Source organism: Barbus barbus, assembly GCF_936440315.1.
Source record: "Barbus barbus genome assembly, chromosome: 21".
NCBI classification, from domain to species: domain Eukaryota; kingdom Metazoa; phylum Chordata; class Actinopteri; order Cypriniformes; family Cyprinidae; genus Barbus; species Barbus barbus.
Genome location: NC_136749.1, coordinates 14,810,811 through 14,835,219, shown reverse-complemented (window position 1 = coordinate 14,835,219; position 24,409 = coordinate 14,810,811). Strand labels below are relative to the sequence as shown.

Genomic DNA, 24,409 nt, shown 5'->3' with positions numbered 1-24,409 from the left:
GCTTTGAATGCTTAGGATTTGTACTATTTGATTTGGTTTTGATATATTTGTGTGAAGAATATATTAATAGGTAATATTTCATGGTTAATTAATCTTTGGTTTAGTTGTTTTGGTTAAATGTGGTACATTTATATCACAGTGTGAAATCAATAATGATCCTAATTAATAATAATACATTGTATTATGTAATGTACATGCAAAAGCAATATGAAACAGCACCATAAAACATATTTTTGAGCTTGTAAAAGGTCTGGCTGTCAAGTTTCACAGACATTTCAAACATAACTCCCGCCCATCTGCTCTCTCAGTCTCTAAGCAGCCTCTTTTGCTGCACTCTTCATTTGCTCTTGCAGCTGTAGGAAGTTGAGCAACTCAGCCCACAAGAGTGCCACAGAAACACCCAGGTAATCAATTGTCAAAATGTTTTGTTTCCTTTTACAATGCATATTGTATTATTATAATTTTTAATGCAAGTAATGCAGTTTTAAAGTCAATTATATCTTTTACTACATATTTTAAGGGTGTGCATGATCAGTTTTGCTGTGTATTGGAGCCTCCTGGCTTTTGTATGTTGAATTCACGTAAATGATGCACGATGACAGCTAACGTGTTAAAACACATGTTCATGTGGTAACCGTTTGCAAACATGTCCTTGGCATTTCTGGGTCATGGTTTTCAAGATCCTAAAATTATGCAGTATACTATGCCGCTGGTGTTTTTGGTTTTTACTTGAAACATTGGTCATAGCCAGTCTTTTCAAAGTTTGTAATCTTCTTTTTCAAACACTTGCATTATTTTGCATTCTCTTTATTTTAAAAATGCTGCTTTGTCATCTTTCCTTGCTGTTCACTGTTTGGTGCTTGATACTAAGTATGTCTTCAATATTTGGCAACATCTGGCATACATCTCTATATTGTATGTTTATAAGCTCACATTTAGTCATAGAGTGTTTCAAGTAGTGCTGTAAGTATCTATTTGATTTCTGATTCTCAAATGGTCTGTTATTAAAGTAGGTCTTAAAAACAGGATAACTGCTCCTCACTACAACCACAGTATAACAGGCCACTGATTTAACACTGTTTTAGAGAACTGTGAGCAAGTAAATATGCACAGAGGAAATTAACGAGCAAAAATGGAGGGAAGACGAAAGCTGGAGCGGATAAAATAACAGCAAACTGGCTGGATGCATATTTCTTAGCATTAGCATAACAAAACCCAAAGACATCACTAATGTCAAGACTGAAGGCTGTGTTGTCTAATAATAAATGAGTTTCAATGCGTGTATCTGGTACTATTTGTAACATCATAGTAGTAGTTAATTGTCAAAATGCTGAAACTTTATTTGAGTTTATTATGCAGCTGATATCTGATAATATCAAAACAAGGTGTTTTATTGTAGCGCTGTGTTGATTTAATATAATTTCAGTTTTAATATAGATTATGGTGTTGGCAATCAGATTTTTTTTTTTCAAATTTGTTTGGGTTCTATTACTATTAGTTATGGACTTCAGATAATTAGGTTACTGAATCAGTGTGTTTATGCACGATGACACAATGCATAATCAAATATTTGGATGATTAAATACATATTGCATCTCGCTTTTGTCTTTTGGAGGCCAAATGCTGTCCATTTAACAGGCATACATGAGCTACAACTGTATTATCTAGGCCTGATAGTCCAACTTAACAAAGACCAGACATGTACAATTTCAGCTGAACTTAAGCGTTTACATGTTAATCCTGAAGCTGAAATTTTAAAGTGTGCTTAAATGTCCTGTTTCAAACAAAAGTCAGTCCATCTTTAATTCACTCTGGGTTCTGAATTCATCAAATATCTGAACCATGTTCAGAGGTCTTATAACTCCAGGACCAGATGCCTGTCACAAGAATTTACCTACTCTAGCCTTTAACACTTACTGAGTCACCAAGAAACCACGGACCAGGAATGTTCTCATTAGACATGAAGGGTGTGCATGTTGACAGGTGTGTGTTTGTGTATGAGACAAAGAAACTGAGACACAAATAGATAGAAGGAGAAAAAGAGAGAGGCAGACAGAAAGAGACTGGGGAGGAAAGAAAGAGGTAGGGAAATGAGAGAGGAAGGCGCAACAATCAAAGTGGGTGGAAAAGGGTAAGCATGTCAAACCAGTCAGGCAAGTTCTTATTACAGTAGAAATGCATTATAGAAAAATGACAGGAGTGAGATTTTAGAGGCACAAGGCAGGATGGGGAACACCTGTTCTCTCAAAACAGCTAAGAGACACAGCAGTCCTCTAAGGTATGTTACTTTTATTTGAAGAGCTAATACTCATGTATGGTTAGATGATGTGGCAGGTAAATTATATGGCCATTGTTGTTCAAGCGTGTGTGCCATGGGAGAACAGGTGTTTCTGTAAACTGACACTGACCTGTTTTCCTTAGAAAGTCTGAAATGTTGCAGCCATGTGGGACTGGTAATCTTATTTTGCATCTGTACAAGGCATACAAGGCAGTAGTACAAGGCCATTTGTGGTTATGAGCGACCATGTAACAACCAGTTGAACTGTTTTCAATCAGTTCAGGTTTATTTTCATCAGGTCTGTATTTACCTCACACCTCCTCCTCCTCCTCCTCCCACTCTATCTCTGCTCGCTGTTTGCTCATGCATTTTATTTTAAACATAACTCTTAACGTATATAAATGTTCAGTTTAAGATGACAAAAGCAATCTTTACAACAGAACAAGGTGGGGCAAACAAATCTGGAAAAGACCATTACAAAACCCTGATTTAAAATCTTAGCATTTCAGCTGTTGATTCAATATTGCCTAAAGAGGGTTTAAAATTATTTGTATGCAGATTTGCTTGCTTGATTGCTTGTGACTATTATCAGATGTTACTGAAGTGTCTCAATGAATTTCAGTGTGCTGCTTTGAATAATCGTGGGTGTGTAAGTGAGACAGGGTGCAGCGTTCCTGCTAGGCTAAATGGCATTATTCACAGATTTAAGATACATTAATCCTGTATTTTTTTATTCCATGTTGTTTATTCACCCTAAGAAAGAACCAAGTAGCTTTAGCAATGTGTGGACTCCGACTCTGTAACACATGTGGTGTTTAATAGGATTGCAGTCTGGTGTGTTCGACCTGTTATCTGACTGTGTATCAGGTTTTGTAAATGAGTTCAAGAGTGTGGCAAGTAGAATAAAGAATGCTGTCAGAGTAAACGCACAAGGAAATGCCCACATACACACACACTGGCTCACTGGTTTTTAAACATTTTCAAGATGTTTCAGATTTACAGCCGTTTGTCCAGAGTTTCTAGATGTTTACATATGTTTACAGTGATTTATGGACTCTCATTGTAATAAATACAGAGTTTCAGAATGTTGAAATCCTCAGGTACTAAAGCATTTACACTTTGGTATAGTTTAGTGATTAAAGGTCTGGACCAGGTTGTAAGTTCAGTCCATTCAGAATTAAAATGAGAATGCCTTCAAGTTTCAATTAAATTGAAGTAAAATTAATTTATTAAACTTTTTTTTTTTTTATCTAACCTCCACATGTTGTTATTGCCTTTACATGACAGAACAAGATAAGGACCAGAGAGTACTGAGACCAGTTACTAGCTCTTCTTTTGGATCCAGAGAGCGTGAAACATCTGTCATAAAGCAACAGAGTGAAGCTGAAGTTAGCAGGTCTCTTTCACCTCCCTGGATTACAGATTTATTCCAGCTTTTACAATGATGGTAGGAAAATACAGCCCACCATTACAAGTAGAAAGAAATAAATTTTTTTGCTGAAAATGTTGGCAACCTGCTTTCAGTTCCTACTGTAATGAATACACTGTGTGATATTCAGCATGAGTTTGCATACTGGAACTTCTGTACGTCAGTTTCCTGAATCAGACACAGCTAGCAGTGCAACTGAAGGTGCAGAATCATCCAATGGAACGGCAGCACAAAGTCATAGTCAGTTATCTGTAAAGCCATTTGGCTCCACAACTGCTAAATTCAAAATCCGCTCTGCTAAAACACTTACTACCAAGGACCTCAGGACAAAAAACTTTTTTTTCGAGGGTGGAAAAGTTGAAGACTCCAGCCAGAAAAGTGATCCTAGTAAGGACCTCAATAAAGCCTGTACTTCTTCTGCTAGTTATACCCACCCTAACAACGATGACAAAGAGACAGGTCAAATTTTAAGTAAGGACACACACAAGGACTCAACTCTTCCCAGCAGTTCTGAGAAGGGTGATGTGAGCGCTAAGAAATTAAACACTCAAGAAGACAAGAGTCAGGCAGCAAGTGACAGGAGCAAAGGAGATGAGTTGAGGAGAGTTTGTCAGACAAACAAAAGCAAAAGCTTAGACTGGGGAGCAGGACAAGGCATCAGAACTGGGATGACTAGTAGAACCAGAGAATTGGACAATTTTATGAGGCGATCTGATTTAGAGAGAACAGGGACAAATGACAAGATAACTTCATACACACAAGAGAATCAACCCAGTGGTGTTTCACGGGGGATTCAAGCTTTCAGTGCAGCCAATCAAGGTGATCAGAACAGTGACAGAAAGGTTTACCCAATCTCTGGATCAACATCTCTGAGAATGAACCGGGTAAATTTTGCTCTGGAATGGGCAAACAGTGGCCAGTCACTCCCATCCAGATTGAAGCCAAGATTTAGCCAAGGTTCTATTGGAGAAGATAGCAGTCTCTGGCAAGGTGAATCAAATCTTGATCAGACGGACAATAAGAAGGGATCCTGGACCAGAGAGCAAGGATCTTCCAATACTGAGGAAATAACTGGAAATCAAACAATAAAGGAAAGAATTGCAAAACTGTTAGGGGCGGATGCCAACTCTGACCCACACTCAAAGGATTCAACCAGATTAAAACGCAGCAATACTGTAAATTCTGATAAATCATTTCCCAAATCTATGGACATAGTGGACTCTACTCCAAGTCACAGAAATAATGACTATATGTTTGGAACTTCTTTAGATTATACTGACAGCCAACAGGGGAAACCTTCTTACGATACAGAAAAAGCTGGAACATCCCCTAGAGGGTTTTCAAAAACATACTGTGATCCAAAGCACGAACCCTCCGCCAACAGGGACAACAGAAATGATCAAAGGGACAATTCCTCTGGATTAAGTTTTTCAGTGTCATCAAAACCTAAATGGAGTAAAGAAACGTCTTCTGTCAAAAAACCTCAGACACTTCTGCCTGATGACAATGAAGAGACAAGTAGAAGGGGATTTACGGGGTTTTCAAAGTATTGTAGTCAGTCCTTAGAAAGGACCAGAAGCAGACTGTCAACAACTGCTCAATACAATGCTCACAGGAACCAGCCTGACAGTTCAAGCATCTCCAGCCAGGGTGTCAAAAACCTGTTAACCACTTCTGGAGGAATCAAGGAGGAAATTAGCAATGACAAACAATCAGATAAAGAGATTACAAAAAGGCTGGACATAAATGAAAACAAGTATCTTAGTGGTTTGCAAGATGGAATCTCCCAAACTAAACACCCACTAGCCTCAAAAGGAGTACCACACAATGAAATCCATAAAGAGGAAGAGAATGATGATGTATTCACAGGTAAAACGAAAGGAAGGAGAGGAGAAAATCTGCTAGAAGAGTCACGTTTACCATCCTTGGATTCTGTGAAGAATACAATCAGCATGTTTGAATCTTTGACTCAACAAAGCAAAAGCACACAAGAGATTCTTCACACCAGGAGGGCCTTTTCTGTACCAGAGCATCCCAAGCCTGCGGCTCTAGTGAAGAAGAGTGATTCAGACAAAAATCTACATTTTGGAAGTGTCGTAGGGGACATAGAAAGCATAAGAACAAATTTCTTTAGCAAAAGCAATTCTAATGAGGAGACTGAACACACTCTAGACCTAGGTAGAAGTCCTCATTCAAATTCCACAGTCAAAGTAAGACCAACATTAGAACAACACCAAGAGGCACATAAAAAGAGTGTTGAGCTTGCTCCAGCATTAAAACAAATGAATGAATCAAGAACTGACCCAGGTATCAACATGAGGGATGAAGATGAAAGGAGGAATAAAAAACACACGGATGAACCAGATTCTACAATCTCTGCCGACTCAGAGAATGAAATCGAAGAAGAAGCAAGAATCCCATCAATCTCTCAACAGTCAAACGTCAAAAGTTTATTAAAGCAAAAGTCAATTAATTTAAAAATATTTGATGACCTTGAAGATGCAAACACACCAACTAACTCACCTAATACAGCCCCACTCACAGTTAACATTCAAAACCAGATTAGCCCTGGGGCTGTAACTGTCAATGGTACCCATCCCAAAGTGCTGCCCAATCATTTTCAAACTCCTCCTCCTATCCCGACAGTATATTCCTCATTCAATAATTCTAATAATAACAACTGTGGAACAAAGAAAGATTTGACCACAATGACTACTAGCATGGCTAGGTGGAGCTCTGATGAAGAAGACGATGATGAGGAAACAGACACTGAAGAAGACTCTGACTCAGGAGAGTCTTCTGTGACCATCACAAGCAACATGAGCCAATCAGAACGCAGAAGTTTCTCTCTAAGGTAACTGATATGTAAAAATAGAAAAGTGACAGAATTGATTCAGCATGTAAAGAGGTTTAGACTCAAATGGAGTGTCAACTTATTTCACATGCACAAACCAGCAGGTTACCCAGTTTACACACTTACATAACCCCTATTCTCTTTCTACATATTTACCTATTAGTCTTATGGAACTATGTAATTATGGTGGAGTGGACTATAAACCATCAGAGGATGATGAAGAATTGCCATCCAGACGCTCTTCATCCTTGAGCTCAGACATCTCTGCCTTCTCTTCTGTAACTCTACTGAGCACTGATGAACTGGATCGCTTACTGGATGATGTCAGGGGCCTGGGAGATGACACCCTGCAGGTAAAACAAGTGATGTACATATATATATTTGTAATGTCTAAAAGCTATAATATGACAACGTAATTCATTTATACTGCCATTCTATGTACATGTTGTTACAAAAATATACAAAGACAATTATAGATTAATATGTGAATGTTAATGAATTAAAAGCAATGTTTCCTTTTGCTATAAAAACTTGTACCTCTGACTTATGACAGAAATATGAAGATGTGCAAGTGGTTGTGTTACACAAGGAGGTGGGGAGTGGCTTAGGATTTACCTTGGCAGGTGGAGTGGATCAGAATAAACCAGTCACAGTGAGTGTCACTAAATGGTGTAATGCAAAAACATGACTAATAGAAACAGATACAGATGGTTAAACAAAAGTCCATACAAAAAGCAGCCAAATACATGGAGAAAAAAAAATCCCTGTTTATGTAGCTTTAAGTACACCACAATTCTCTACTTTTTTACTTTTTGGACATCATTGCTGCAATTTTAACTTGAAAGGGGAGTTTCACTCAAATCTCATCTCTTAGGTCCACAGAGTAATACCAGGTGGTGTAGCCGCACAGGAAGGCTCTATCTTCGAGGGAACTCAGGTGCTGTCAATCAATGGGACTGCCCTGCAGAACTCTGCCCACTGGGAGGCTCTGCGTACATTGAAAAAAGCGAGGGGGCAGGGCATGGCAGTGGTTGTTCTTCAGAGCGGTAACAGCAGAAAGGAGTCCACTGAAAGACCAGGAATCACAGGTGAGTAATGGACAGATGACAAAAAGTAGGGGATCTAAAGGAAAACATTTTCTTATACTGTACATATGCATGTGGTGGTGGTAATTATGAATGTGAAAGCATTTGGAAATCAATCAACAGTGGTTTTAAGTTATTTGATAATAATACTGATTGCCTTACCTTGTATACAGGTGAGATAAAGAATCTCTTGTGCAATCTGATGCTGATACTTTGTGTGTGTATGCCCCCTACAGGCAGCAGAGTCCGTGTGATTCTGAACAAGTTCAGCTCTGATCTTGGCTTCAGTCTGGAAGGAGGGGTGGGATCAAGCTCAGGAGACAAACCCCTCACTGTACAAAAAATATTCGGTGGTAAGACCACTTTTTCTTGATTTCGTTTGTTTAATCAGGGACAATGCACATTAATAATATATACAATATGTAAAATGCACCAGATTTAGCCAACACTCGCTAATTTTCATCCGTAGTCCCATTCAACACAATTATGCAAGAAGTCTGTGAAAATAAACATTTTCATATGATCCCACCAATTACAAAAGCAAGGGCAAACTGCTGCTTACCTCACACCTTCTTGCTATTGGCATCCCGCCTGCACCTTTCAGCAGAGTCTCATTCCAAGTTCCTCCATAACAATTAAGTCTACTGCTTGTTTCCAGGTGGTCCAGTTAATGAAGTGTTTCCTGGAGATGAGTTGTTGGAGGTGCAGGGTCAGAGTTTGGCGGGTATGATGCGTCTAGAGGCTTGGAACCTCATCAAGAAACTGCCCCCTGGTCCAGTGGAGGTCTTACTACACCGTCCTCAGCAGCCACGATGAAGACCTCTACTTTCCTTTTTGCACCACAATTCTCAAAGCAATTCAGTCATCATTTAAACAGTTTAAACAGTTTTTTTCTATAAGGATTTTTGCTGTTACAAGTTCTATGAAGTTATATTCTTGCAAATGTTCAGTTCTGCAATTAGGAAGTATCATTCAACATAGTGTTTTGAAGTGTTTTTTTTTTGTCTTCACTGATATTAGATAACTATGAATTAATACTGTCAAAATTAAGGGCATAAAAGCACTGGAGGCCAGGAGGTCATTTTTATATCTCTTATTTTAAATAATGTTTAAGCTGTCACATTATTTAACTATTAATGTAATATTGCACTATCAGTCTTTATCAGAAGCCATTGCATATATTTTTTTAGTTTTTTAATGCTACTATGTATATGTGTATATGTTATCTGTACAGCACAAATCCGTCCCAATTAAACTTTTTCATATTAAAGACAAAGGAAGCAACTACATTTCTTTCATATGGGATATTTATAACATTTACATTATTTATTTTATTTTTTTAAATAACACTAAGAGAAAATCTATTAAGAAATTTTAATTGCATTTTAAAAGATGTATTTTTTACAGAATTTTTTTTTTTTAATGAAAATGAATTGCTTTGCTCGCAGAGATCTTTCAATACAGCTCCAAGCTGACAGGTTCCATCCCTACTGCCCTTTCATGCCCTTTAAATAAATAAAGAAAAGAAAAGAAAAAGAAACAAATTGGTCTGATGAATATTTGTAGTTTGCTAGATCAGCCCAGAGCCTCAACCCTTAGGCTAAAACTATCTTTTTTGAAATCAATCTTTCATTCAAACCAAGCAGAGAGCGGTTAAGGTAATTTTACTCATCCTGTAAGAATATACTGTTTCAATTATTGCTTGGTTGAAACAGCAATATTAGTGCCAATGGTAACATTAAACATAATTTTAAACACGGACCGTGGCCTTGGGAAAGAAATGTGGGTGTACAGATATCTGAGCTCGATAATTGCATAATTGCCTAATTTCTATATGTCATCTAATGTTCCAGTGTCAAAATGATTGGATTATCTGGATGTACGGAAAAGCACTATAAGTGTTTTACAGCAGCGGATCATAGATCACTTATTCTTTCTCTCGCTCTCCTCTCTTTCTCTTTGTCCTACATGATTATTAATGATTTATTAAGGGGTCGTGGTCTGGATCAGACAAGTTATGATGTGGATGTTGACTGCTTAATGTGGGATGTTTGTAGCCTGCAAGTGTATTTAAAAGAGGGTTTAAAGGTTAGCTGAGCTAATAGACACAGACTGAGGTCAGAAGATCATCTTTGAAGAGCGGGATAGCAAGTTTTGCACAAAACCTAAAAGCCAATACTAAAAATGAGTCGGGTAAAAAAGATAATTAAGAGAATGAAGGTGAAAAATGAACTGATGCGACAGATTATGGGAGAGGTCTTAGGCACCTTTGTACTTCTGGTAAGTTTTTGCATATTCACTATTAAACAAACTTTGAGCATAGTTATTGATTTATAGAGTATTTTTTATGTTCTCAGGTTTTCACAACTGAAATGTATTTAAGATGTTTTTCATTTTGTAATTTAAAACTCATTATCACTATGAAATAAAACAATTTGTTAATGCATTAAGTATTGCTAGATAAAAATGAATAACACTGTTTACAGCATTATTAGTCTTATGTTAATGTTAATTTATAAATAAACAATTTTTCAGTGCTAATTCATGCTTGTGCAAATTATGTTAACTAATATTATTTTAGAATTTGTAATATGATGTAATATTATATGTAAAAATGAACATGAACCTAGATTAATAAATGCTGTATAAGTATTGCTCATTGTAAATTAACGATACCAAATGAACTAATAAAGCATCCCTTAAAGGGTTAGTTCACCCCAAAATGAAAATTCTGTCATTAATTACTCACCCTCATGTCGTTCCAAACCCGTAACACCTTCGTTCATCTTTGAAACACAAATTAAAATGTTTTTGATGAAATCGGAGAGCTCTCTGACCCTCTATAGACAGCAACACAACTGAAATGTTCCCAATTCCAGAAACGTAGTAAACACGTCTGTAAAACAGTCCATGTGACATCAGTGGCTCAACTTCAGATTTGCGACGCTACGAGAATACCTTTTTTTTTTTGCGCAAAGAAAACAAAAATAACATAATTTACTCAACCATTCTTCTCCTCCGAGTTACGTCGGCCGCCATTTTAGAGAGCATAAACAACGCTTAATACGCAGATTACGTGACTGATGTTACATGGACTGTTTTACCATTGTCCTTACTACGTTTCTGGACCTGGGAACATTTCAGTTGTGTTGCTGTCTATGGAGGGTCAGAGGGCTCTCCGATTTCCTCAAAAACATCTTAATTTGTGTTCTGAAGATGAAGGAAGGTCTTACGGGTTTGGAACGACATGAGGGTGAGTAATTAATGACAGAATTTTCATTTTGGGGTTAATTAACCCTTAAAAAAAACACATCAATGTTACACAAAACTGAGATATATATTTTGATGTTTTTCTACATACTGTGTTTGCAACATTTCCTTGATTCTCTGGATATGAGCTAATATTATATAATTTAATCTCTTAATTTATTATTCAAATACTCTTGCAAGACGAAAGGTTACTGGAAAATGTAACATATCAGTGATATGTTCATGCATAAAGAAGATGCATCATTCTATCATTTATGTTACATCATAAGATAAGCTTTTACAATGGACAAATCCAATGATCTTTTGACCTAAAGTTCTGTGAGCATGTGCTTTTGGTTATATATGCTGACAATGTGTTTGTCAGTGCAGAAGGTTTTTACCTGAAATATCATCATCCATAATATAATAAATAATCCAGTGCAGGGTAAATATTTAGAGCACTATCAGGGTCAGTTCTATATCACATAACAATTTTACCACATTACTGAATATTACCACAGCTGCAATACAGCTGTGGGTAACTGCACTCATTGCAGACCAAGAGCATGATTGTGAGTGATGGTGATATTTTTAATACAACAGATCAAAAAATAAGAGGTTATTATGAAATAACTTGTGTTTCTGACAAAATCTGTCCAATTAATTTGCATATTTGTCCTCCACCAATAAAAATGGTTCCGAAAAAGTCAACGCATCAAGCTTTGCATGCCACCAAGCAATACTACGGCAATATATTGCTGTGCTTTTATGCTAAAAATCAACACTAGTGTAAAAGAACTAAATAAAAAAATACATATATATATTTTTTTTTTTCTGCTGTAGCTGTTTGGTTGTGCTGCAGCAGCTCAGGTGAAAACCAGCAGAGAAACTAAGGGACAGTTGCTGTCTGTTAACATGGCTTTCTCTATAGGCGTCATGTCTGCCATGTACCTCAGCAGGGCAGTATCAGGTAAATTGTTTATAGCTTGGGTTGTTTTGTGGCATTTAAGGCAAAATCCTTTGTAAAAATAATCTCTTTTTTTGGATCGACAACACTGACTTCTCTCTTAATATTTTTTTCTCTTTTATTTCCCCCTTAGGAGCTCATCTAAACCCAGCTGTGTCTCTGAGTTTCTGTGTCTTGGGAGACCTAGCCTGGATAAAGCTGCTACCCTATTCTCTGGCTCAAACATTCGGGGCTTACCTCGCCTCTGGGCTTGTCTATCTCATCTACCATGGTAAGATTAAAAAAGAGAGAAATGAGAAATCCTTCTTTTTAAAGATGCATCCTGTATTTATGCAATAATTTCACATTCTATACTTGTTTTTGAAAAAAGAAAAGAAAAGGGGATTGATTTCTCAACTCTCCTCCAGATGCAATTATGGAGTTCAGTGGTGGAGTTCTGACCGTATTTGGTCCTAATGAAACAGCCAGTATCTTTGCCACTTACCCAACTGATGTGGTGTCACTGCAGACCAGCTTCCTTGATCAGGTCAGCAAAAGGCCATGGCAGATTAGACAAGAGCTCTGTAGTTCATGCAAGCACAGCAGAATTACTACTGATATAATACAATTGTGTAATCTAATCTAATACACATTGCTCTAAAGCAATACAATATTATACAACATTAAAAAGATTTTCAAACATTAATCAATTATCTAATATAGAGATCAGATCATGCCAGAAATGAAAAGGTGGTCATCTGTCTCCTGCATATCTGTGTGCAGGTGGTTGGCACAGCCATGCTGATGTTGTGCATTCTACCTCTGAATGATAAGAGAAATGCTCCTGCTCCTGAAGCGCTGCTCCCTCCAATTGTAGCCACTGTTGTCCTAGGGATTTCCATGTCAATGTCGGCTAACTGTGGAGCTGCCATAAACCCTGCCCGTGACCTTGGTCCACGGCTCTTCACCTTCATGGCAGGCTGGGGCACCGAAGTCTTCACGTACGTAATCAAATCTGTTTACTACATCTATTAATGTCAGATTAACAAAGCCTTGTTATCTCAACACATTTGCCTCCTACCTTTCAACTTATATCTCCACTTTGCTTAGCTCCGGTGTTCTATTAATGATCTCAGCACTAGTTGCCACATTGGTATTTTCACTGAAGTGTGTAACCAGAGCTTCACTTCTCTCAACACAGTCGATTTTAAATGCCTTTTGTCTTGATCTACACAGGTGTTATGACTACTTCTTCTGGATTCCATTAGTGGCTCCTATGGTGGGGGGCGTGCTGGGGTCCATCATTTATCTGGTCTTCATTCAGTGGCATCTGCCTGAGCCTGAGGATGAATCTGAGTCTGAGGAGTTTAACGAACAAACAAAGGTCACGGAGGACAACAATAAAAAGGACGAGTTTTTCCATAAAATGTCTTCGCTTTAAAGGCCTGGGGACTGCTGAATCTAGCTCATGGCATTTCCAGATCCTGATCCTCCTCTTCTCCTTATTATTTCCAGACTGTTTTATACTGTAAATAAAAAAATGGGAAAATGCCAAAACAAACAAACAAGCAAACAAAAACACTGGGGAAAATGTACTCAAGTTGGACTCTTATATCTTTCACACAAGAGCTAAAGCCTTGATATACCAAATGCTATTTATTCTTTTCAACTCACTTTCATCCCTTCTGAAATATTAAACTGGGACTTACTTTCAATCACATATAGAAAATTACTATTTCCTTTACATTGTCCTTTGTTTCACAGAAGTGAATTTGTATATAGTATGTATAGTATATGTTATTTTATAGACCAGTGATAGCTAGATATATACAGTATCTATATTATTTATGTAGCACGCACACACACACACACACGCACACACACACACAATATATATTCTAGAAATTATTTCAGCTCAATTTATTAATTATAATCTTGGAAAAGCTCACACATCAAACTCTCACATTTGTTTGTTGTCCAGTGCCATTACTAGTGTATTTGTTTGTTACACATACTGTTACAGTGTGCACTTTTGTGGTGTATATTAACAGGTTCACAAACAAAGAGTTTTAAAAACCTGTTTGAAGCCGCTATTGAGCAAACATTTATCTGAACTTTGGGGAATAGGTATATTGATTATATGTACTCAGAAGGCCACCTCCCTGCTATTTCATGGAATATCCTCTGTTGTAAGCTATTATTCACCATGCATTAAATGAAAGATTTTGCTATCACTGTAAATATAATGCCAATAATAACCGTACCGCACGAATGCAATTAAGTTATACACTGCCCTCCAAAAGTTTGGAAACACCCTATAAAAGTGGGGTTTTGGACAATATTGGCATGAATCCATTTTAATTTGTGATAATTTTGCACTGATAAGGGACAACACAAACTACGAAAACATATTTTATTACATAAACAGTTTATTCATAGAAAAATCTTCAATTTTCGATTCATCAAAATATCCACCATTAGCAGCTATTACAGCTCTGCATAATCTGGGCATCCGAGCTGTCAGTTTATTCAAACATTGACTTGATATATTACTCCAAGCCTCCTGAAGGATTGCCCAAAGATGATTCACACTTGTTGGACACTTCTTACGGACATCACGGTCCAGTTCCTCCCATAGTAGCTCAATTGGGTTGAGGCCGGGTGATTGGGGAGGCCATTCCATGACAGACATGATGCCAGCTGCATGACTGTTTCCTCTCCAAATAGGATTTGCACAGCTTGGAAGTGTGCTTGGGGTCATTGATAAGGATTTATGCTGATATCGCCCAAAACCACACTTTGCCAGGGGTGTTTCCAAATTTTTGGACGGCATTGTATCTTCAGTCATGAAGAGGTTTCGGTAACATTACTGATCAGGGAGTTTGGTTCTGTTTGATTTAATCTGAGCAGAGACATTATGAGAAGGTGTATGAGAACGTTTCCTAAGTGTTTGGGGTCACTGCTAATTCTGGACAAACTATTCAGGCATTAGCTCACAAGATGTAGCTTTGCAGGTTACATGTAGCCATACTGAAATATTTTAAAAACTATCTATTCACAAAATCTATAAAGGTTAACTCTAACTTAAATCATCCCAGTTGTGTGGGTCATTATCCACAGCAACCATATCAAATATATGCCTTTATGTCATTAGCCCTTCACTGCAGAACAAAGATCCAGGGGGCGGAGTTGGATCCACATCTAGGGGGTGGAGATGGGTAGGTTTAGCGGTGGGGATGGGTGGGTTTAGGGATCAGGAGGTGGAGACGGGTAGGTTTAGGTCTATGTAAGGTGGGAGGAGTTGGATCTAGATCCAACCACACCCCCTGGATCTTGTGTTCTGCAGTGAGGACCATCTCCTTTATGTTCAGGTCATCATTCCCAAACTTTAGTTTAACAACAACTTTTAAATATACCTGCAAAATTTACCTTGCGTATCAACTAAAGTGGCTAGATTGTTGCTGTTAATCATCCTAAAAGGCATGAAATGTATAGCGCATGCGCACATGTGAGCACTGATCATGTTGAGCATGGCATCTCACTTTTTTTTTCAGAACAATGCCAGCAAACAGGTCACAGGAAACACCGAAAGGGTGTTTTTAGAAAACGACATTGTTCTGTTGTCTAATTCTCAAAAGAATAAATACACAATTTATTTTAGTCTCCATCGCCAATATAGTTATTATTATGATTATTGTTTCAAACTGTTCAGCCATCCTGCTCTGAATGAACGAGGAGCGTCTCGCTGCAGCCCACAATATCCAGGGGGCGTGGTTGGATCCAGATCCAACTCCTCCTGTCTTACATATACCTAAACCTACCAATCTCCACCCCCTAGATGTGGATCCAACCACGCCTCCTGGATCTTGTGGACTGCAGCGAGCCCTACTTGGAATGAACAATCTGTGTGTCCAGCAGAGAGCGCACTCGACAAACCAAAACAATGAGCACATGGTAAATGTCAGTGCTGCCCCCATGCTGCTCTGTGAACAAACTTACAGCAGGTATCATTGTTGCATTCGTTTAAAATTGTATGTTAAACATTCTTTAAAACACACAGTAAATAAAATTAATATGGATACATCCATAAGCAGTGTTTAACAACACTTACCGGAACAAGCAGAACAAATTTGGATTATTATTTTTTCGCCTTTTATCTAACATTTAAAACATTACTCTTAAGCAGTGCTAAGGCTGAAAGTGGGCAATAGCAGATGCAGATGCAAACACCGCCCTCCACCCCGCCTCCCTCATCCTATTACTATGAGCAGCTGCTGGCCTATCGAGTCCGATACACTTTCACCTTTCAAGGATGTTTTGATCGTCAGGGATTGCGTGCATCCGATACATAACCTATGTTGCCTTAAACCCGACGGGATACCTGTAGACAAGGAAGAAGATAACAGAGATGTCTGAGAACAACATTGCTTACAGGAGGAGCTGATAAAGGTAACGGTAGTCTTTGCTTATCCGCTCACAAATAAAAGCTTTTTGGCACTATACGTGCTAACAGCGTGCCTTCTGAGAAAACAGTTACTTATAAAACAATAGCCTACTTATATAAATATCAGCATTTTCTCTTCTGAAACTGAACTAACACTGTTGAAATAGATTAGTGAAACCACCACAGCGGCGTCCAGCGCATTGTAACCAACCTGCTTTAACGGTTTGTTGTCTATTTATTTCGCATCTGTATCAATAAGCACACAGTAGGGTAGGCTATATAAACAACATGGCCAATGAATGCAATAGACTGGTTATTGCACAGGCTTATTAATGGACTTACACCAAGTTAAGGCAGTTCTACGAAATTTGTGAATGTCGAAGATCAGTTTTTGACAGTCGCATCTGAACTCTGAAATATTTTGCCATGTCTCAAGACTCCAGATGCTATTTTGACAATATGATATATAGTAATAAGATGTCCATCCTTGTAATACCTTAAATGGAACAGCATGGAGACATATTTACTTATTGACGTGGTAACTTTTAATAAAAACATAAGATTATTTTAACAAGAACTCATTTGGCATTACCCAACATCATATAGCTAATGCTAAAAAGTTTATTACTTACAAGTTACAAAATGGATAAGAGTAAGAAATGCCATGAAAATGTAATTTCTTTGTTCTATATCATCTCCACAGGCCCCTTGGTTTACCATCAGAGACCCTTGTTAAAAAACCTGAATTAAAACCCTAATTATTGCTGTTAGTTATGTTAAAAAATAATGAACAGACTTCAACAATGTTTTTTGGTTAGAGATGTGGGTTCAAAATCTGGGTTAGGTATTTTCGTGTCACTTGTAATCTTAATTGAACTAGGGATTTAAGATAGTTTTTGAAATTCCTTTGAGAGTAAAATTCTGACTGACAGCCAAGAAATGTGCTTTGTTGTGCTTAAAGAGCCAACAATGTAATAATTCCCTAGAGAAAGCGTATCAACATCATGCAGAGGCATGACCACTTTATGTAAGAATTATTACTATAATTCTGCATTTTAAAGGCCATCTCTCTCTCTCTCTCTCTCTGAGAGAGCAGACTCATAATTTTCTGTATAGTAAATATCATTGTTGTGGTTCTGGTTTGATGGTGATTTCCTGTTTGACCTTTTGAGACTGTGAGTGTAAAAGATGGATAAAGAAATGAGGAAAAACAGATGGCAAGCCAATGAGGGCAGAATAATTATGAACAATAAACTATAATAACATGTCCTGGAAAAATACATCAGCATTGGAAGTAAAATATGCTGCACATATGCTGATCATAAATTATAGATTATAAAACTCAAAAGCTTACTTGTTCAGCCTTACATGACAGCAAACAAATAACGAAGAGTGCCTTTTTCTTTTGATTAAAATGCAAGAGCCACTGTCTGGTTTGCATTGTGTGACAGACTGTGTGTGCATTATGCATGCATGTAACATATGTGAGAGAATGTGGGCTGCATGATGCTTGTTAGAGATGCTGAGTCAAATGACCTGCTTTACACCACTGCAGTCTGTTGTCAGCGTGAAGATGTACTTGTCTGACTGTGTTTATATTCAACATGGCTTTCAAATCTGGGTTATTTAGTGTCAAATGCAGCCTGTTTACTGTGTCTGTCCTTAGTTTGTGCATGTCAGTGTGTGTCCTTGCTCGTATATGTGTGTGTGTGTGTGTGTGTGTCTGTTGTGGGTCATTGGTTTTGATCTGCTGGTGTGGAAGCCTCCAGTCAGATACATGGTAATACACTCTAATCATAGCTGACACACATGTGTACCAGCTTGGCTATGTGAGTGTGTGTGAATACTCAGAAATATTCCATCTCATCACAATCTGCTTTGATTGTCTACATAAAATGAAATCATATATTTTTTGTGGGCATTCAAAGCAACAGATGATTGTCAATAATGTTCTGAGGGCTGCTCAGAGACTGACAGATATCTGTCTGATGACTTTGCAAGATGACCCTTGTTGGTTAAGGAAATATTAAAGTCAATTTTTGAAAGATATTAGTAATTCACATTTCACAGAGGAGATGAATTGGAGGAGGCAGGACCATTTTGCAAGCCAGTTATGATGAAAGAAATTTCCTTCAGGGAAAGTAAAAATGCCCTAATGTGAGATGATGATCATGGACAAAAGCACTGAAATCAAAGCATTGCTGTGTTGTTTGAGAAAAGTTATGCTACTAAATTAAGTGAAATTCTAGCTAATACTGATGTCATGTTCATGTTATGAATGATATTATACAGCTTTGTAAAAAGAAAGGAAGTTGAAACACTTAAAACACACTTAGACAAAACACAGTTTTAATACAATATGATACATACATATTCCTCTTAGAAAACAGTATATAGGTTTTAAAACATAAGCATTCAAAATAATAAAGGAAGGAACCCTCCGCTGGTCAGATGTATCTTTGTCACAATTGATCACCGCCCCTAGTGCTGATTATTCTAAATCTTAAAATTTGGCAGATTATATCGTTATTGTAGATTATAAACTATTTCATAAATAATGATGATGTCCACTGTCAAACTACTGTATGTTGATATGTAGGTTTGATCCCTAACTGAATGATTAAAAAAAAAAAACAATTATTTATGTGACATGAGTGCAGTATATAGCTTTACTATTTGTTGAGGATGTAGTCATATCGTTTGCACTTTTATGATCTTGCCTTATTTATGGAATCTGTATTTTCGTCTTTGGCTTTATTAATAATACTCCAAGCAGAGATATACTACTAGAGAAAAGAGCAATTTAGCCTCCTATTCTATAAAATGTCTAAACAATTGAATGCTCTTCTTTCTGCCTCCATATTTCCTGTGTATCAGGCATATGAGACAGAAAGAAGACAGCATGTGGCATCTTCAGAGAGAAATTTATTGGAAACCAGACCTGCAGACACCAGTGTGCTTCTGGAACTGACCTGACCAGACCACTTTATCACTTAGCACTAACATTTTAGCATTCTTATATAGCATTCTTAATAATAATGATGTTTCCCTTTTGTTTCATAACTAATGTGTATGTAACCACTTTAAACAGTCTTATTAATTATCTTAATATTAGCATGATTAAAGAAAAGAGATGGACAAAAATTTGTCTAGGGTTCACAACAGTCAGGCATCAAGATTACGGCTGCAGGTTCATTAGCAGTGGCTTAGTTTTAGCTGACTGATCTGCATACTGTCGTAGTCAAGGATTAAATATCATTGAATCTCCTGAGTGAGCGTAAAATGTTGGTATGTCCCCTGTTTTACCCTTGAGATCCTGTTGACAATGTGGTTCATTCTCTTTCTCGCTGTGTGTGTCTGCATGTCGATGTAGATTTTCCCATGGGACGGAGAGGCAAAATTTCAGAGGTGTGGAAATGTTCAGAAAGAGACCTCCCCCAGGTAAACAATTAGCTACTCTGCCTAAACACACATACACACACACTTTCAAATTTAATTGCAATATTGTGCTCTGAATTTAAAATACACACTTTGATTTTAACCATTATGTGTCTGCAAAATAATATTTGTTAATATTCATTTTAAAAGGCCCCTCAACACTCAGCACTACCTTCACTCTCATGGCAACAGTGTTAATTTTTGATAGCAAATTTGGATTTAGTTTTAGTCATAGACTTTGAACTAAAATACCATCTAGTTTTAGTCATATTTTAGTCATCTGAATTGCTTTAGTCTTAATTTAGTTTTAGTTGACTAAATATCATAAGACTTTAGTCGACTAACCCCCGGTTTCACAGACCAGGTTTAAGTCTAGTCCAGACTAAAATGTAAGTCTGAGCTGTTTCAACTGAAAGAAACTTGCGCTGAAGGATCTTAAAATAAATCAATGCCTTTATTTTGTCTCAAGATGCACACCAGTGATGTTTTTTATAAGGCACGTTTGTAAAAATTACATATGTCCTAATTGAACAATGGCCTAATCCTGGTTTAGTCTAAGCCCTGTCTGTGAAACCAGGCCTAAATCTACAGTAGATTTAGTCGACTAATGGGATTAGTTGCTGTGTAATGTGTTTAAGCATTTCTCTAAAATTTCCAAACTCATAATTCCCAGAGAAAACATCTATTAACCTGTTAATATGAATGATATTAAGGTTTGAACATGCAATATACACACAGATTTAACTCCACGTTTGTGTCTTTATCTCAAAATTAAATAAACCCACTTCTCATAAAGAAACAAGAACATGGTCCTCTTTTAAATGAAATTCCAATGGGTATAGGGCCTATAATATTCATTCTTTATAACAACTTGAACTTGCATACAACATCCTTCTTTCTTTCAAGAAGACAGATTTATATGAATTAAATTTAGATTAATCCTTAATAGAGCTACTAAAGTGATTCTGTCTAGAGCAATAAGTGATTTTGTCACGAATCCGGTTTGTGATCTTCCGTTTACTCACCACCAGAGGTCACTCCTCCATCACATTGACCTTCACATACACAGACATTTTACCCTGGACTGCATTTCCCATCATTCATTGCACTAAGTACAAACAGCTGTCTCAATCACACGAACCATCTCACAATCACACACCCTTTATAAACCATGGACTTCTTTTCACAGATCGCCGTGTATTGTTCTGCGTATAGCACTCCCCTAGTGTTAGCTGCCTTACCGAGCCATTCTGTGTTTCTGTTTAGTCTCATGTAATGTTCTGCGTTTATCACTCACCTAGTGATAGAGTCTAGTGTCCAGTTCTAGTTAGTCTTGTCATTCCGTGTTGCCTTGTTTCATGTTTTCTGATTCCTGCCTGTGTATCTTGGATTTACCCTTCGTCTTTCCATTTGGACTCTGTTTGCCCCTGTTTGGACTATTGCTTGTGTACTCGGATAACACCTCTTGTCAAGCCCTCTGCATATTGTTCACCGATCAAAGACCCACGCTTGCCCTAGGATTACTCTTGTGTCTTGCCCGTGCTATACCTGTTTGCTGTTGTTTAACCCTGCCTGTGATTTGACTGTTTATTAATAAAACCTTGCACTTGGATCCGCTTGCCGCACATCTCGTCGGCTCCATTACAGATTTCCTCTCTTTCTTTTGTTGATTCATTAACAATAAGGGCACAGAACTGACTGCATTCAGTATACTGGCTATATTCTCCCAACAGTTTACATTCACTGAAAGGGGACCTATTATGCCCGTTTTTACAAGATGTAAAATAAGTCTCTGATGTCCCCAGAGCGTATATGTGAAGTTTTTAGCTCAATATACCCCACAGATAAATTTTAGCTTGTTAAACTTGCCACTCTTAGAGTATGAGCCAAAACACACTGAATTTGAGTATGTTGCTTTAAATGCAAATGAGTTGTTGCTCCCGTAGAAGAGGGCAGAGCTTCAAGAGCTCAAGCTCAGGCATTAGCAGTGCTAGCCTTTGCAAATAATCATTCCACTATTAGTACAAGCCTGTTATCTTTACAGAAAACATACTCTGTTTCAAAGACAGTCATCTGATTATACTGTGCATAATACATTTGTGTTTATGAATTACACCGATGGGGAGCACAGCGGGTCAAAAAACAACATAGCTGGTCTCATGTTATCACAAACTTTATGGCCCGGTTTCACAGACAGGGTTTAGACTAAACCAGGATTAGGCCATTGTTCAATTGGGAAATTTAAGTAATTTTTAGTAACATGCCTCAGAAAAAAACATTACTGGTGTGCATCTTGAGACAAAACAAAGGCACTGATATATTTTAAGATAAGTCAGTGCAAGTTTTTTTCAGTTAAAACAGCTCAGACTTACACTTTAGTCTGGGACTAGGCTTAAGCCTTGTCTGTGAAACCTGGGGTATAAGTCCCACTTCTGATTATGAGCTCAACTTCGACTCAAGCGATCGACTCACATTGCTTTCATATGCAACTTTTAACTACTACATTCCTATTCACGATCATTTTGATAGCACTTGAAGGCAGCATCAGTGAAAACAGGCAGAGACAATGATAGCTTTAGCAATTAGCCTTGCAGAGTGCCAATAAGCTCTTTCAGAAAGGCAATTTGGAAAACAAACGTGTGATACTTACTTTGTCTGAAGCTGACGTTTGCGTTCAAAGCATTGGTATTGATTCCTAAACATTTAGGGGAAGTTTCTGGGATATTTCCTTCGAAAATGAAATTTAACCACAGTGTCCTTGGCTCAGATGAGGGCAGATTATTATGACTCCTATGTTCATTAGTGCATCCCAAAACACAACACTTGTAAAGCCTCTTTGGCACTGACAATGTATATATCTCCAGTAATGGCGGACTGCAACTTCTCACTCAGGGCTGTGTTTATGCTAATCGGGCAGAGAGCGTCACAAATGCGGGACTTTTTCCCCTCGGTGATGTGAACAGAGGGAGAATCTTTTTGTTTTCACACACTGCGGCCACACAACTGTGTTCAAACACCTTATAAAATTTATTTTTGCATAATAGGTCCCCTTTAAGACGTAACCAGGTGTGGTTACATGAAAACTCTTCAAAACGAACAATTTGAGATAATTTTTTGTGTATTTCTACGTTAAAATGCGAAAGAGAAAGGAATTCAGTAGTCGTGCGCTGTTTGAGAGGTGCTTTTCTGTGTGCAGGATTTGTCTGTGTGCGCTTAGAAAACTAGACTAAATTAAAGGCACAATATGTAAGATTTTTTTATTAAAATATCCAAAAACCACTGGTACAGGAGGACTTGGAGGGGGATTAGGTGAAAGAATGGATGAAACGCATTTGTCCATTTTTTGTCTCGAATCGCGCTCACGCAAAGCGCTCGAGAAACAGTATCTCCCGCTTTAAATTTGTTTTTGGTTTTTTGTCTCGAGCAAGAGACTGTACGACATTCACGTTACATGATTTGAGAGAGGGTGACAGCACACCGCATTAAAAGAAATCATCATTCATGTTTTCATAACTGCTGGCCAAATTCAAAAACTAAAATTAGAGAGCAAGGGGGCCCCCTGGTGTTTCGGGGACCCTATGCTGCTTGAATATTCTGCATATAGGGGGGATTGGCTCTGCCATAGTGTTATTGTGTCGCCTGCCAATGATGTAATACACCCTCGATTTACGGTGTTGTTTTGTAGAAAACATGTTATGCATTTTATTATACAGCATTATAACAGAACTTTCAAATGTATCTAGTATGATAAAACAGCGCCACTTTACCTCAAATAAGCATGACTGGAATGAGCAGAAGCAGTCGACTGTGGCATAATAAAAGCTCCACTGGTTTCAAGCCGTGTGTCACGCTCGTTCAGCGGCCTTGTTTCGCTTTGACGGCTTTCAGTGTCACCCTGCTTCCTACTATGATGTTAATAAATCTTTAATAAATTATCTCATCCATGAACATGATTTCTGCCCAAGTCCTGTCAGATTGCATCGGCTGTGGGGATGAAGACGTCAACTTCCATGATTCCACACTCAGTCACAGCGTCATCAAACTATGCCTTTGTTTCTTTGTTTGTTTTGAACCTTACATATTGTGCCTTTAAGTGCTCTTTCTCGTTCTCACGCTTTTCAAATTTATTCTTATGTCTGCTTTTCTCTTAATCCCAGACGCTGACATTTTTTTACGTTTTATGAGCTGTGCAGCAAGTGCGATGATCAGAGCGTTACAGTTGAAATGTGTGCCATATACTCCTTTCCATGCTGGAAGTTCGTTCTGACTGGATCTCTGTCCAATCATCCCTCCCAATTTTCATCTTGTTATTATATGTTGACGAAAATGTCAGTAGATTTTCGTTATTGTTTTTGTCATTCAAAAAGATTTTTTATTTCGATATTGTCTCGTTTTTGTTGTTGACGAAAATTATTACGAATATTTTTCATCAACGAAATTAACACTGCATGGCAATTTGTAACTGTTCTATGTTTTGGTGAATTGGTGGCTAATTCATCATAATTCTTACATTTTGTGCAATCTACCTACTAGGGCTGGGTGATATGTCAAAAATATCTTATCGATAATCGTGAAAAAATATCGTGATGTCCGATAATATCGTCTACCTAAGCCCCACCTCCACCAGGTCCCACCCCCGCTAAGAAAATATTACCGACATGCACCATATTCAGTTTGGTCTTAATT

At 37.7% G+C, this 24,409-nt stretch overlaps 3 protein-coding genes across 6 annotated transcripts in view; all 3 read left to right on the top strand.

The window, feature by feature from the left end:
• The first annotated feature begins 306 nt into the window (after positions 1-306).
• Positions 307-9,560, top strand: LOC306886875 (uncharacterized protein). Of its 3 annotated transcripts, XM_079444226.1 has the most exons (8): positions 2,167-2,278; positions 2,422-2,576; positions 3,566-6,561; positions 6,725-6,914; positions 7,115-7,213; positions 7,436-7,649; positions 7,883-7,999; positions 8,305-9,560. In XM_079444226.1, the coding sequence occupies exons 3-8, from the start codon at positions 3,839-3,841 to the stop codon at positions 8,460-8,462; spliced, it is 3,501 nt and encodes a 1,166-aa protein (XP_079300352.1). In that variant the 5' UTR covers positions 2,167-2,278; positions 2,422-2,576; positions 3,566-3,838; the 3' UTR covers positions 8,463-9,560. The 3 variants fall into 3 exon arrangements, with proteins under 3 accessions (XP_079300351.1, XP_079300350.1, XP_079300352.1); XM_079444225.1 differs by lacking the exons at positions 2,167-2,278; positions 2,422-2,576 and adding an exon at positions 307-404; XM_079444224.1 differs by lacking the exon at positions 2,422-2,576 and having other exon boundaries at positions 2,051-2,278.
• A 161-nt stretch (positions 9,561-9,721) lies between these two features.
• On the top strand, positions 9,722-13,556 carry LOC306886876 (aquaporin-10-like). Its single transcript, XM_079444227.1, has 6 exons — positions 9,722-9,926; positions 11,739-11,865; positions 11,996-12,133; positions 12,270-12,388; positions 12,625-12,842; positions 13,078-13,556. The coding sequence occupies exons 1-6, from the start codon at positions 9,831-9,833 to the stop codon at positions 13,280-13,282; spliced, it is 903 nt and encodes a 300-aa protein (XP_079300353.1). The 5' UTR covers positions 9,722-9,830; the 3' UTR covers positions 13,283-13,556.
• A 2,575-nt stretch (positions 13,557-16,131) lies between these two features.
• The window catches only part of LOC306886826 (phospholipid-transporting ATPase ID-like), a 61,125-nt gene continuing 52,847 nt past the window's right edge, over positions 16,132-24,409 (top strand). The window contains exons 1-2 of one of the 2 annotated variants that reach the window (XM_079444154.1): positions 16,132-16,290; positions 19,659-19,726. In XM_079444154.1, the coding sequence (XP_079300280.1) occupies positions 19,702-19,726 (25 nt within the window). In that variant the 5' untranslated portion in view covers positions 16,132-16,290; positions 19,659-19,701. The remainder of the gene's footprint in view (positions 16,291-19,658; positions 19,727-24,409) is intronic. The other variant, XM_079444153.1, reaches the window with a different exon arrangement.